General features: G+C 38.1%; 2 protein-coding genes across 3 annotated transcripts; one reads left to right on the top strand and one right to left on the bottom strand.

Moving 5' to 3' along the window:
• Positions 1–758: 758 nt before the first annotated feature.
• Positions 759–3507, bottom strand: nedd8 (NEDD8 ubiquitin like modifier). The gene is made up of 4 exons (XM_079257359.1): positions 3333–3507; positions 3175–3222; positions 2977–3059; positions 759–1948 (listed from the first exon to the last, which is right to left on the bottom strand). The coding sequence occupies exons 1-4, from the start codon at positions 3348–3350 to the stop codon at positions 1855–1857; spliced, it is 243 nt and encodes an 80-aa protein (XP_079113485.1). The 5' UTR covers positions 3351–3507; the 3' UTR covers positions 759–1854.
• A 330-nt stretch (positions 3508–3837) lies between these two features.
• gmpr2 (guanosine monophosphate reductase 2) lies at positions 3838–9842 on the top strand. Of its 2 annotated transcripts, none has more exons than XM_079258080.1 (10): positions 3838–3924; positions 4360–4502; positions 5467–5586; positions 5788–5871; positions 5971–6144; positions 6231–6312; positions 6597–6703; positions 7547–7589; positions 7672–7831; positions 8694–9842. In XM_079258080.1, the coding sequence occupies exons 2-10, from the start codon at positions 4416–4418 to the stop codon at positions 8881–8883; spliced, it is 1047 nt and encodes a 348-aa protein (XP_079114206.1). In that variant the 5' UTR covers positions 3838–3924; positions 4360–4415; the 3' UTR covers positions 8884–9842. The 2 variants fall into 2 exon arrangements, with proteins under 2 accessions (XP_079114206.1, XP_079114207.1); XM_079258081.1 differs by having other exon boundaries at positions 3839–3895.
• The last annotated feature ends 5078 nt before the right edge of the window (positions 9843–14920 follow it).

A 14920-nucleotide genomic window follows, 5' to 3' on the forward strand; every position in this document is an offset into this window, starting at 1 on the left:
TTAGTTAATAAAAACCACTGACTAATGTCTGAATTTCTAATTTGAAGGCCTACTAATGCATTTATATCAGAGAATGTGATTTAAACTTTTTTTCACACATGGTTTTCTATTATTAAAGTGCAACATCAACTACATCCACACCACAATGCACATAAATGAGGCCTAAAAACTTTGTTTCTGCCTTAATAACTGAGGGCTGCAACTTAATCTGAATAAACAATGTCTTTAAAGTAACACAACCATAAAATGTATGTGAATAAATCTCTACAATGTTGATTTTTTTTTTTTTCATCTGTGCTTCACACTGCCCAGTGTTCCCACTAAACTGCAATCTTTACTTTTTGTCTGACTTGAGATAAAAACAGGCTTTCAGTGTTGTGGAATTATCCAGCTTTATGGATTGACCGTGTGTACTGACAAGCAAATCTACTTTTAGCGATACAATATTACACTGTAATAAAAATACTTCTAAAACATGCTGTTTAGAAAAAGGTTTTTTTTTTTAAAGTTACCTTTTCCTGTTTGCAGTCTACCTTACCATTTTTAAACATGTCTTTCGGTCTCTATGTCTATGTTTAAAATATACATATTGGTGGGGAATGTGAGGAAAATAATAAAGAAAAAAGAAATATACACAAGTGGATGAGAATTTCAGTTCCATGGTAAATTTTAACAAACAACAATGGTCATGAGGACTTGAAAGCATCAGATTTATTCCAACAAACAGATTCCAAAAAGCATAAATCAGTCTTCTTTGGATCACACCGTCAGGAAACTTGCATTAACTGGCTGAAAATACAAAAGCAAATGTCACATCTCTAAACAAACTTAGAAGCGAAACAACACTGATGTAAACTGAAGCCACTGTTGAGCAGCCCAGCGGCAGCACACACACTTTGCAGCAGTAAAATGTGAATCAGAATAAAAAACAAATTGAGAAAGTTAAATAACCTATGAACATAACAAATCTCCCGACAAAGCAAGTCCAAGTATGTGGTCTTGACTCAGCACAAGCAGTAGGCAGGAGAAACTGAACTGTCTTCATTTTTGCATTGAGGCTAAAGCACTAAAACTGGATACAACTAGCTTAGCATCTGGTGTGATGGGTATAAAACAAAGGGCAGAATTCTAGGCTTAAAGGACCAAATACATGTTTATGAGTCAGCCTTGAAAAGTTCAAGCAGCTCAGCTAAGCTAATTGTTTCCAGTCTCTCTGCTAGCTCATTTGCAAATAACTGTGACATTTTAATGAACAAGTAAACATGACAATTGTATTAATATTCTCATGTGAACTGAGTCCATTTTTAATATGTGTTTATCCTTTCCCTTGCTAGGCTACATCAGCACTTCACAAAAAAAAACAAAAACCATGCTAGCTGGGGCTTTTCTTTAAGAGAAAATGACGTCTGAAGGGAAAAAAAAAAAGAAAAACGACAACTTAGTGTGTTTTCTAAATGACTGGTTTCCATGAAGCACTCTCTCAATTTCCAGTAATCTCTGTTTCACCTAAAGTTTACCAAAGACCATATTTATGTCTCAAGTGACTTGAGCTTTGCCTGGTATCGAGAAAAGCTTGGACAGTGGTTTTCTACAGCTGCCAAAGCTTTCTTAAATTCTGCACAACTTTCCTGGAAATTTGATTTTTTTTTCCAACGTGAGACATTTTTACAGGCAAAAGACACTAAAGGCTATCAGGAGGTGGATACCAAAGGAGAACCTGAAACTAATATTTCAACTAATAATTCTGTGTTGTCTTCAATGTCGCCAGGAGACTCTGTGATTGGTGGCTGTCTTTACTGCTTTGTGAAGGCATAACTTCAGTTTAGGCAGATTTCGTATTGGCGGCTTTAATGGCTAGCAGAACAAGTGTCCTCCTCTCAAGGCAAGAACCAGATGAAGAACAGAACCTCCCTGAATCTTGTAGTCTGCTGCTGTCTTCTCATCATTCCTGAAAATACGACAGGGACAAAACATTTAGGACTGTGGTATAGTTATAAAGCAAAACATTTATCTAAATACAAAATGTTATGAAGGAGAAATGTTCGTGATGCTTATCTCCAAAGCATGAACTAGCTTTAGGAGAAGGTTGTTAGATATAAAATAACATTTTCTGATTCAAATTAATCTTCATTTAAAGACCTGACACTGATTAATAAAATCCAGGGAATGACCTTGCATAAAATGGCTTTATCCCCAATAGTTTTTATTTTACAAAGCACGCCTTTTTTCTACTTTTACATCAAACCAAAATATTCTAAACCAAATATGTAATAAATTTAATTTTAACTTTATCTAAACAGTTGTATTCTTTCTTTGGGTTAGAATAGGGGGCTTAGTCTGTAAACAGTATGAGTCTGCAACTTTTTCCACTAATGTCTCATTACAGCAGTTTAATCACAATATATATATATATATATATTATTTTATTTTATTTTATTTTTTTTTTTAAAAAACCTAAAACTGAACTTTTTCTTCCTTTTTTTAAATAGTAATTTCTATTGGCTGATGGTAACCATATTAAAACAAAATGTTCTCAGTCAAAGTGTACCATTTGGACCTGTGTGTTATCCCATACACAATTATCCCATAATCCAATGATAAATGTTGTGTTTTATGCCATCAACCTGCCAAAGATCGCAGATGAAAAATCAGGGACTTTTACGCAATGAACCAAACCACTTGCGTCGATTAATGTAAACTCTAGTCTAGAAAATTTAAATGAATAACAGGTCATGATCACCTCAAGCGAAATTATTTGTGTTAAAGCTATAATTCACAGGTCGCCAGTCAGCAATGAAGTGTTTCACTAAACATCTGTATGCACCAAGTACAACAACATGACGGAGATTTTGAATGTCTTTCAATCAACAAGCCTTACTTGATGCTTAAGGTATCTTAACTATTGTATTTCCTTTGAGGATAACATAATATTTCTCCAACAACATTCATATTCAGTGAAGTACAAATTGATCTCACATCTGTTTTCCACTGTAGATTAACCTCTGTTGTTGGGGAGGGATCCCCTCCTTCTCCTCCACCCTTTCTTTGATTCGCTCCACCTGGATGGACATGTATTGCAGTAAAATCACAATATTTAGGACTGTGTTCAAATATAATTAAGGCATTATTGTGTGCATACAGCAAAAAACGTGGAGCAACAATACAAACATTTACCTTATCTGTGGGCTCTATGTCAATCTCTATCTCCTTGCCAGTGAGCGTCTGTGATAAAGATACCCAGCAGTTATTGATAAGCACATTTTGATAATAGTGATGCTATTCAAAACAATTTGCTGATAAACCGGATAGGCGTTATATTGGAAATGACTTACCTTCACTTTAATCAGCATTTTTGGTGAGTTGTTTTAATAAATCTTTGCTTAAGTGGGATAAGTAATATTAGCGGAAGGTATTGTTTAACCTTCTACAAAGTGAAAATGTATTTTAAGGTTCGTGTTTTGGTGAAGAAACTCGATATTCCTCCAGTTTCACCAATTCAATGAGTGTTTCCTGTGTTTCTTGGCGGATCCTACTGCTTCCTTGTCTGTGCTAGCAAGTGTTCCGCTTAACTTAGTTTCAATCTTACTTGCTGCATTTATCCTCGAAAGAGCTCATATTTTAAGCTTTTAAAAAACCTTCAAACATTACAACTGGCAGCGTGTCTGCAAAAGCTACATACGTTTAAAATCTTTAAAACAATCTTTACGACATCAGTGCAACGTGACGTAAAGCAACGTGCTAGGATTTGTAGTTTTTACCAGATTGGCGCCCACAAGCTAGCAGCCTTTAAAAACTACAAAGGGTCCCTCCTCGTAAAATTTCCCGCGCATACAGCCGAGAAGGGAAGCCGAGGAAGTAGCGTACCACAGACCAAATCAATCATACTTTCCCAGCGGTAATTATTTTGTCTTCTAAATATTTCAGGTAACTCTGTCGTTCTTTATTTATTACCTCATATTTGCGAAAACCTTTCCAGTTTTTATAAAGTAGATTCAATCATTACACTGTCAGATAATGTAACCTTGAATTTTGACTTAGCGGTTGAAGAAGCAACGCTATTTCTTTTCCCTGTACAGTACGACATGTGCCCGGGTAGCAAGCTAGAGATGCACTTGTTACATTTCAGCAGCAAAATAACAAATTTTATCATCTTTGAATGCTTTCATTGTATTGTTATTTCTGACGTTCTCTTCTTTTTCGGTCGTATAAACTTTCACACTGTCATCTTCAGTCGTCGTTTGATGACATGTCTGTGTGAATGTACAGCTCAAAGAAAGGAGACGAAGGGCCAGAAATGAGAGCAAAGAAACAATAAAACACGGCACAAAGGATCCATCTTGACCTCTGTTTCCTTTGCAGATTGAAAACCCAGGACCTGCTTTACTTTTTATTTGCTGTTACATCCTGTTTCCAAAATGCCCCGCATTGAAAATGACATCAAGTTGGACTTCAAGGATGTGCTCCTGCGCCCAAAGCGGAGCACACTCAAGTCTAGAAGTGAGGTGAGAAATCCAGCTGTGGATTCTTTCCACATGAATCCTGACTGACCCAAATGCAGATATTTCCATTTGCTAGCCTTCCATTTTCACATCTACATAAACACTCTCCAGAAAGAAGAGCACATTAGCTCCTATTTACATTGTGAAAGAGAAGTAAAGTTAAAAAAAAAAAAAAAATCTACTTCTACGTAATCTCCCTGCTTTGTTATTCTAGGTACACACAATGGACTTTGAAGAGTGTTTTGTTAAAGATTAATACGTGCTTTACAAGTTAGATATTGTATTGTTAACAAAATAAACTACCTGTGAAGACAAGCGTAACTAGATAAATAAATAAATCACTGGCTTTATTTGGGAAAAAGATTAGATCAAAGTGACGTCCACATTACCAAGTAGTGTGTGTAAAAGCTGAACTTAAAGTCCAAAAGCCCTCCAGGTCCACCCAAAACATTGCTCTTATGCAATAGCATTGTTCACCAGCTGCTGCCAAATATCAGCAAGGCGCCTCAGAGGGTTTCTTAACACCATCCAGAGAAAGATCGAGACTTCTTGGGCCAGGTTTCTAGATGTTTCCCTGCTGCAACACATCAAATTTAAAGGACATGGTTATTCAATAGCTTGTGGTCAAATTCTTCACAAGTCTCTTAATGACCTATTAATGTGAGTCGGGTGTGTTGCTGCAGGGAAACATCTAAAACCTTCAGGACACCAGCTCAAGAGGTCTGCATTTGGGGATTCCTGATCCAGAACATCATCCACTGTCCATCTTTATTACTGCCTTATTAGACTCATGAACATCCTTAAAACTTATGTCACCTGTAGCTCTATGGAGGATGTTACAGATATACCAAATTGTGGTCAGTCATTTATTCCAAAGTCTTTATTTCATTTCTTGGTGTTTTCTATGAATAGAATAAATCTGTTAAAAGTATGTATTTTAAGGTGTTGTTATTGTCGTCTGCTTCAGGTAGACCTGATGAGGAGCTTCACTTTCAGGACCTCCAAGGGCAGCTATAAAGGCATTCCCATCATTGCTGCCAACATGGACACAGTGGGGACCTTTGATATGGCCGTGGCTCTGCACCAGGTAGGCTGTGTGTAATATTTTCATATCAGGTTACATATAACCTTATTTTCTGTGATTTTTTTTTTTTTTTTAACTCTGACAAGCATAGTGTGGTGGCAGAATCTACAAACTGCTCTGTTACCAGTTTTCTCCTGCACGTCTAACTTCTGTTGGCTTCTCCGCACAAACAACTCCATGTGGTTTTCTTTGCTTCACTGCCAGTTCACGCTCTTCACTACAATCCACAAACACTACTCTGTAGATGACTGGACGGAGTTTGCTGAAAAGCATCCTGAATGCCTGGAGGTACCTGTTCATTATCGTATGATTTTACATTATGTGGAGTTCATCAGCTGTGCAACTTGTTATAACACTTTCCTCTGTCTTTTGTTTTGTTTTGTTTAGAGTGTAGCCGTCAGCACAGGAACCGGAGACGGTGATTTTGAGAGGATCTCAGCCATCTTGGCAGCAGTGCCGCAGCTAAAGTACATCTGCGTAGACGTAGCGAACGGCTACTCCGAACACTTTGTCCACTTTGTCAAAGATGTGAGGGAGAAGTTCCCCTCTCATACTATAATGGTGAGCAAATGATATCTTTATGTGGGATTAAAAACTAACGTGTTTTGGATAAGTGAGTAAAAACAAATCCTTTAAAATCTGTTCAGGCAGGAAATGTAGTGACAGGAGAAATGGTGGAAGAGCTGATCCTGGCTGGTGCTGACATCATCAAAGTAGGCATCGGACCAGGTGATGATCAAATATTTTGACTTATGATAGGTATTCTGCACACAAAAATCCTGCTGTTTCACCTTATTGTATCTGTTTCAGACCATGGTGGACCGTATGACACGTTCTTGTTTTATATCATTAACTAGACCACTTTTTTAAATTGTTATAACAACTGCCATTAATATTTAATGATCATCCCTTGATTGTTTATGACATATGAATGAAATAAAACAGAAAGCAGCTGTTTGAACTAAAAGTAAATTAAGTTCAAAGTCACCTCTTGACTCTGTCTTCTCCTTCAGGCTCAGTGTGCACCACCCGCAAGAAGACTGGGGTTGGCTACCCTCAGCTCAGTGCAGTGATCGAGTGTGCAGATGCAGCCCACGGCCTCGGGGGTCACATCATCTCAGTGAGTCTAATTCAGTGCAGTGTTTGGATGAAATTTTCTAGACTTGTAGAACTCATGTTATCGTGCAGCAAGGAGGTTCTGGGTTGTCTTTGCACGTCTTCCATGTTGGGATTTCTTTCTCTGCCTTAAGCTGAACTGGCTTTTGATGCATGCCGAGTTTGTCAAATGTTGTGCTCCATGGACAATGCATGAACATTTGGTATGTTTTTAACTGTAAGATAGCAGATGTAGAAGTGTATTTATAAAAAAAATAACTCAAGCGTTAAAATTGAACATCACATTTGTCATTTTTTCTGCAGCTCTGGTCCCAGATGAAATTTGAAGTGCTTCATTTGTGGTACAAATGTGATTCGGTCTTATTCTATCAAGTAAATATCTCAGGACGTTGAAGCTGAACAGATTTTCTTATTATGTCTACAGTTAGCTTGTTGAAAGACATTATTATTATTTTTCCAAATTGTTGATTAGTATATTTTCAGCAAAAATAAAATAAAATACTGCTCCTGCTACAGATTTGCTGGTAACCAGAGCAAAATCCAACGTTTCTGGTGCTCCAGGTTAAAAGGAATGATGGACTTGGAGCAGCCTACAGGATGTTCTTGCTGTTACTCTCTGACTCTGGTCTCCACATTATTTTCTCCGTGCTTGGATTTTCTTCTTTTTATAAAAAAATTAAACGGAAACAGGAGATTAATGCTTCAGTTTCACAAACTCATCTGACTTGGAACAAAGCAAATAAAAAGCCACCAGGTTGTCCCCGCCTCTCCCGGATGCTCTTATGCAGATTAAATTTACAACATAACATTTAGTTTTGACTTTTCTCCTCTCCTTTCTTTCACACAGGATGGTGGATGTACTTGCCCAGGAGATGTCTCAAAGGCTTTTGGTAAACCCATGTGTTTTCAGATTGCAATTTGATTCCCAACGCTGTAAGAGTGGTCCCTGATTGTGGACTGTGTGACTTTCAGGTGCAGGGGCGGACTTTGTGATGCTGGGTGGTATGCTGGCTGGCCACTCAGAGAGCAGTGGGGAGATCATCGAGAAAAATGGCAAGAAATTCAAGCTGTTTTATGGAATGAGCTCAGACACAGCCATGAAGAAGCATGCAGGAGGCGTGGCTGAATACAGGTTAGCCTCATCACGTCATTTTGGAGTGTTTTGAGAAAGGTGAGAGCAAATTCAATTCAATTCAACTTTATTTATATAGCGTCAAATCACGGCAATGCCATCTCAAGACGCTTTACAGACAGAGGGGAAAACATAATGAAGGCCAATTCATAACAGCCTATATAAGGAAACCAACAGATTGAGTTGAGTCCAACTCAATCTCCCATCCTGAGCAAGCACACTGGCAACAGTGGGAAGGAAAAAACTCCCTTTTAACAGGAAGGAAACCTCCGGCAGAACCCGGCTCAGGACAGGCAGCCATCTGCCTCTGCTGTGTGGGGGGAAGAGGACAGAAAGACAACAGACAACAGGAACTGCTACTCCCGGCCAGGGAGACCTGCTGAGACAGGAGACATACATGTTAATGATGCAACACTGTTATGGGGGGGGGGGGTAAAAGAAAGAGATAAAGAGAAAAAGAAAGAAGCTCAGTGTATCAGGAAATGTCCCTCAGCAGTCTAAACCTATAGCAGCATAACTAAGGGATGCTAACCATCCCTAGCTATAGGACTTATCAAAAAGATAAGTCTTCAGCCTAGTCTTAAAGGTGGGGAGGGTGTCTGCTTCCCTAACACTAACTGGGAGCTTATTCCATAAGAGAGGGGCCTGATAACCAAAGGCTCTGCCTCCTGCTCGGCTCTTTGAGACTCTAGGAACCACAAGTAAGCCTGCAGTCTGCGAACGAAGTACTCTACTTGGTATATAAGGAACAATGAGGTCTTTGATATATAGTGGTGCCTGGTTGTGGAGGGCTTTATATGTAAGGAGAAGGATTTTAAATTCTATTCTTTTAAATTCACACGCGGTATATTTCTGCCTGCAGAGCATCAGAGGGTAAAACAGTGGAGGTTCCTTATAAAGGTCCAGTAGATCTCACAGTCCGAGACATCCTGGGAGGGGTCCGCTCCACCTGCACCTACGTTGGAGCCGCCAAGCTGAAGGAGCTGAGCCGCAGGACGACTTTCATCAGAGTCACTCAGCAGCTCAACACCGTCTTTGGCAACGACAGCTGAACGCCCACCTCGCTCCTGCCTCAGATTGTCTCCAACACTGGCTGCCTGACTTCCAGTTGCTGCATGTGTACTGATCATGTGAAAACCCAAGTGAGCTGACAAATACAGTAATTCCTATATATATTTAACTTTAGCCTTTTTAAGTGCAGTTTTGCACGATTAGCCATGAAGTCCCTTTTAGACATGAAAAAATCCACAAAGTATTCCAGGAGTTATTCCTAAATGTAATGTAGCTTCAACGCCCTCAGTTTCATGAAGGTCTTTAATTCTCCCTCTCGTCATTCCAATGAAAGGTACTTTTTAGTATTTATTTATGCACATTTGCGGCTGTTTTAAACAGCGTCTACTGCATGTCTGTACTGTGTGCAAAGATTGTGCAGGAAGCATTCGTCCCCAGCTAAGAAGATTATAGAAAATATTTTAAATTATTTAAAAATGAGCTCATTAGAAAAGGTATATTTTTGCAAAAAAAAAATAACCTATTGTTCCCTCGCCCATGTTTTGCACTTTAATGATGTTTAATTTGAATCTAATAATAGTCTCAGACTAAGTCTTTAGGAATAGTTTAGAGACTATAGTGTCATAGTTTTATATGCTTAATGCGAATACAATCTGAGACTACAAAACCCTGTATTGTACTGAAGAGATTAATTATTAGAGGAGGTGTTACTCAATATGAGTATATTTGCGGGTTTTTTTTTGTCTTCTCTGGTCCAAGCTGCTCATGATTATTACCAAAGTTTGTAGGGTTTTAAGTTGTTCATGCACTTGTTCAAATGAGTTTATGATTCCCTGTCGCCTTTAAGGTTAGTAATGTGTCTTTGGAATTTGCTTCTTTAGATTTTTGCCATCAGCACTGGAAACATTTTAATGTCAAACCCTTGATTTCATTACTTTTTAAAACTGTTTTCACCTTGCTTCTGTTACACATTATTGTGAGTTTTAAAAAAGTTTTATGTTGCAACTTGCCAAAACATAAGATCAATAAAACATTCCACACTTTCACTTTTGACTGGTTTTATTATTGATTTAGTCGTTTATGTGAAAGAAAATGCTTACGGTACATGTCATTGTTGCTACACAACAGTTCTCGTTGTTGAGATGTTGTACATGTGCTGTAGATACAAATAAACACTGGATAAACCAGACAAATACAAAATCATGACAAAAAGGAAGTGTTTCTAAACTTGACTAAGGTGTAATATGTATATTTTGAATTATCTCATCCTGATTTTATCACAATGCATTAACTTGACACCAACCTAACAATCAGTTATATTTATGTAATACAGTTTAGTTCATATTACTGGAGTTCTACTAAAAGCATTCCTGGACATTTATCCAGAGTGTTAATATAAATTAAGAAAACAGTTTAAATATATGCTACAATTATTTTTTTTCATAGTTGATCTGTTTAGAGTGTTTGGTGTCAAAATAAATGAATAAAAAAACATAATAGCTATCACTACAGACTGGCAACCTGTCTAAAGGTATAACCTGCTTTTTTTCTGATTGCAGATGGAATAATTTTTTTTTTTTCAATTCACATTTTATGAAGTCAGTAAAACATTTCACAGCTCAGCATTTTTCTGCTTTTATTGCAACTGCAAACCATTACATCATTTACAGTGCTCCAGTGAAACAAGAAGATGGTTTTCCCTCTCTCTAGAGTAAGATGTAGAATACAAATACCATTGAGCTTCCAGGTAAAGAGTGATGTGTCATAACTTAACTGGGACACATTCACTACCAGCAGACGAGGACATGCACATTAAATACATGGGCAGAATAAGACAACTCAGTAAAAAGAAAAACTAGTTAGACGAATCTCTAAACAAATGAAAATTCAGTTTAATACACATGACCTATTTATAGGGTGTGTATTTTGCAGTTAATACAGTTGCAAATTTATTTATTCATTTATTTATTTTAATAAAGAAATTGCAAGTTGCAAGTTTATTATTTATGATGTATCACAATGTAGTAATTTAACGGTTACATAACAGCAGTAAAGTACTTAATGAATAACAGCAAATGACAAATCACCAGAATCTGACCTACTACAAAAGTTCACAAACCACCTCTGTGACACCTGGGTCACCAACAACTTCTCCACAGGAACAATTGGATACATAGCTGGGGAAATGCTTTCTGTGGTACTTATTTGTACCAGGGTACAGCATGAACCCATGTGCATCTCTAAAGTAAACCTGCCCACATAAGCAGTGCCATTGCTGCTGAGGTATGGATTGGACATTTTCCCCTCCCAGTCGGATAAACGGGGCCAGGGCCAGGCTCCAGTCAACGTGACTTATCTCCATTGTGATGATTTCTTCTCTCTGATACTGTCCAGTTGTTCTGAAGAAGGACAGTGTGGAACCACTGACGTTCCAAAGCACCTCCACTTTTTCAGGTCTTGGTATAGCCTGATCTCCATCTTCCCCCTGATATGTGAGTGATGCAGAAGAAACACTCATTCGGTTCCCAGTTGTCATGACACCATCTTCTTCTTCTAATGAATAGGAATCATAGTTTGTTGTAAGACAATTGAGTTGGTTTTCTTCACAGCACAGGCCATAAACAGACCCCTTCTTCAAGTTCTTTATGGACTGTTTGTCACACAGCCCAACCATCCAGTCAGACTCTTTGGGGAGACCGACCACCCACCTCTGAAAGTTGGGAGCTGACTGGGTACTACTGATCTGCAGAGTAGCAGAACATGGTCCCAGCCAGCTGTTGTAGAAAACCTTGCGCTTGTCTTTCGACAGAGACATGCTGGGAGCAAAACTCTGTGCTTCAAAGATCAGGTCTGAACCAGTGGCAAAGAGCTCCTGGTGGTTTTCAGGGTCAACCAGAATCAACAACGATCCCAAGAACTGGGACGCTTGCCTCATCATCTTTTCACCATTCTGCCTTATTTCCTGCACCAGCTTATCACGATCCTTTCCAGGCTCCAGACCTTTCCTCAGATCCACAGCTTTGGCTTTCTCCACATCCTGATGCACCTGAGAATACATCTGCAGGAATCTGAAATCGTCCTTCTCGTTCTGGGCTGCCTGCATGCTGCTCTTGCTGGTTCTGATGGACACCATACGAGCAGAGACTGAACTCTGGACACTGGTCAGAGAAATGTCACGCAGGTTGGTTACTGCTTCGATGAGACGCGCACTGCAACGACCCAGCTTCTCTCTTTCACTCTTCTCCCACTTCTCCAGACTCATGTTGTCATCATCAGTTTTCTCCTTCAATGCCTGCTGCTCAGCTTGGAGTTTCTCTTTCAGCTCCTTGTGTGCTACTGGGAAGGTCTTCATGTTGTGTAAGCGGTGCCGGTCTTCAATGGCACAGGAAACACACACACAGGTCTTATCATCCAAGCAGTAGTACTCCAGGAGTTTGCCATGGTGAGGACATTTAATGTTGCCATCCAACGCCATGGGTTCAGTCAGTGGGTGAGTCTGCAGCAACACAGGCGTGGTCAGGTGGGCCTGTAGGTGCTGGACACACATGGAGATCTCACATTTCATGCAGGTCTTCCGTGCAGGTTTCCTGTCGTCCTCTGGGCACATTTCACAGAGAATCCTTTGTGGATCCTTTGGTACATTGTCAGACATGTTTTCAAAAGCAAGAAGTTCCTGGTTTCACTTGTTGGAATGATATTCAGCGTTAAATAAATTCCTTAAAGTCTTCCTTGATCCTCTTCTCTTGATTCTTTTATGGAAACACTGAGCATAAATTCCAGATTCCTAAAGTGTTATTTAAGTTTTGTATGTTGTGATAAAAAAAAATTGTTTCTGTATCTTGCCCGCTACAGCGGCACGAATCAACAGACTTGATTTCCTGGTAAACACTTTCAGAACCAAACAGTAATGGGGTGGAGTCAGAGAGACTGTTGGCTTACTGGCTTTTATGATAAGTTTCATTTCTTGGAAAATGAAAAAAAACAAAACAAAACAAAACAACAACTAGTGAGTGAGTTGATCTATGGGTTGCAAGGACATGCGTTCCTGAATTTCTCCATGTGCAAAGGACATTGGATTTTCAGAGTTAATTCATGGACAATTGTGAAGTTAGGAGAATAATTTTTAATAACTTAATATGGAACATAATTAACACAAATTTGAACAAAACTGAAATCATTGAAGAAAGCAAATGGCAAATGCAAGTTGACGGCCAACTTTATGCAGCAAATAATTGAGAATAAATGTGAGTTAATAAAAATATTTTAGGATATTGTGTATGTAACATTGAATATTAACAGATAAATAGATTCTTGCAGATTTGACCAGAAAAGAACTGTGCATTTACTTATTACAGTGAGTCTGTTTAAGTATATTATCACTATATATCATTCATATTTTAGAGGTTCTATTATCTATTATCTATTATGATTTGCAGTAATTATAATGCATGTAACACATACTGGTTTTTTGCATTCATAGTTTAATTAGCCTGTCAATGTGTATTAGATAAATACTTCATACGATAAAACTAGGGGGTGTCAGCAGCTTGTCTAGAGCCACTTGTCTTGTGATCTGATGGTCTGCGGTTCAAGTCCTGCTCTCCTTTGCTGCTGCATGAATCACAATCGTTCTCTGAGGGCTCAATGTAGAGAGTTGCATCAGGAAAGGCATCCATCATGAAAAAGAAAAAGTTTGTGCCAATTCTCCTGTGCAATGATCTGGTGTGGCGGTCCCTTCAGAGGGACAATAGTTGCACTCTCAACCAATAGATGGAGGCAAACACTTTGAAGCAGCAGGTAGAAGGAATTAGAAAGATGAGAACTGGAGAAGAAATGGCTATTTCTAGAGCAAGTCCCAAAACTAAATATATAATTTCAATGATTTTCGCTGAAGATTTTACATTACTTATATCAGCATGTGTAAATGTACTCTTAAAACTACCATCTGACCAGTTGATCATGTATGATGTATTACATTGCAGTCATTTGGCAGCAGCTTTGGTCCTTACATGCACTAAATGACACTAAAGCAGATTATCACCATTTAGCAAAGTTTACATACTATGTCTGAGATTCTTGGACCTCCCAGAACCATCTCACAGTGCCAGTTTCACTGAAAAGAGAACTGGTGCGTTCCCCCGCTATGACCACAGACAGTTTTGTTGTAAACCAACCAACAAGCACTGCCCATCCCTCTGAGGGTATTATAGTATTTTCTTAGCTGAGACTACAAACAATATATAGTGCTGGAGAGCTTAATCAATCAAGGAGATGTTTATCAGAAAGAGTTTATTTGTGGTTCTTTCTTTTCTGGTCTTAGCAGCAGATGATTATTATCAAAATTTGTGGAGGTAATTGTTGAAGCAAATTTATAACTCCCTGCAGCCTTCAAGGTAAGTGATATTTCTTTGGAATTAGTTTTATTAGATTTTTCTCATCAGCACAGGGATTTTATTTAATGTTAAACATGTGATTTTTAATATTTTTTTCAGGCTGTTTTCATGATATCTCTGTTACACATTGTTAGCATTTTTAAAATGGTTTTAAGTTGGCAAAACATTAAAAATGCTGTTTTAATAAACTCAGTGAAACATTCATCATCTTTATACTTGACTGTGTTTTATTGATTAGATCAAGTTAATTGTTTTTGTTAAACAAAATGCTTTAGTTTCGTTACTGCTATGAAAATTAAATGTACATTATTGTTGCATGAAGCAAAAGCAGAGATATTCTGGCACAAACAGATTCAGATAAAAACTCAAAAATGTGTCAAATCAAACAAATCCCACATAAAATACGATTAAATTGTTGCTACAATCAAATTACATCTCAAAATAATTAATATTAATAAAAATACATTTAAAAGAGAATATAAAGATCCAATAACCCCATCATTTTATTTCTCATTATTTATAACATATTAATTTGACACCAAGCTAACAGCAACACGAATGCTCACTGATCAGCAGAATTTCAACAATTAGCAAAGCTCACACACCACATCTGAGATGTACGGCCCCAACAAATTCCCACAATAGCTACAATTTGACTGGTAAGACGAAGAAACCCTGTTACAGC

Source organism: Telmatherina bonti (assembly GCF_933228915.1).
Source record: "Telmatherina bonti genome assembly, chromosome: 18".
NCBI lineage: Eukaryota > Metazoa > Chordata > Actinopteri > Atheriniformes > Telmatherinidae > Telmatherina > Telmatherina bonti.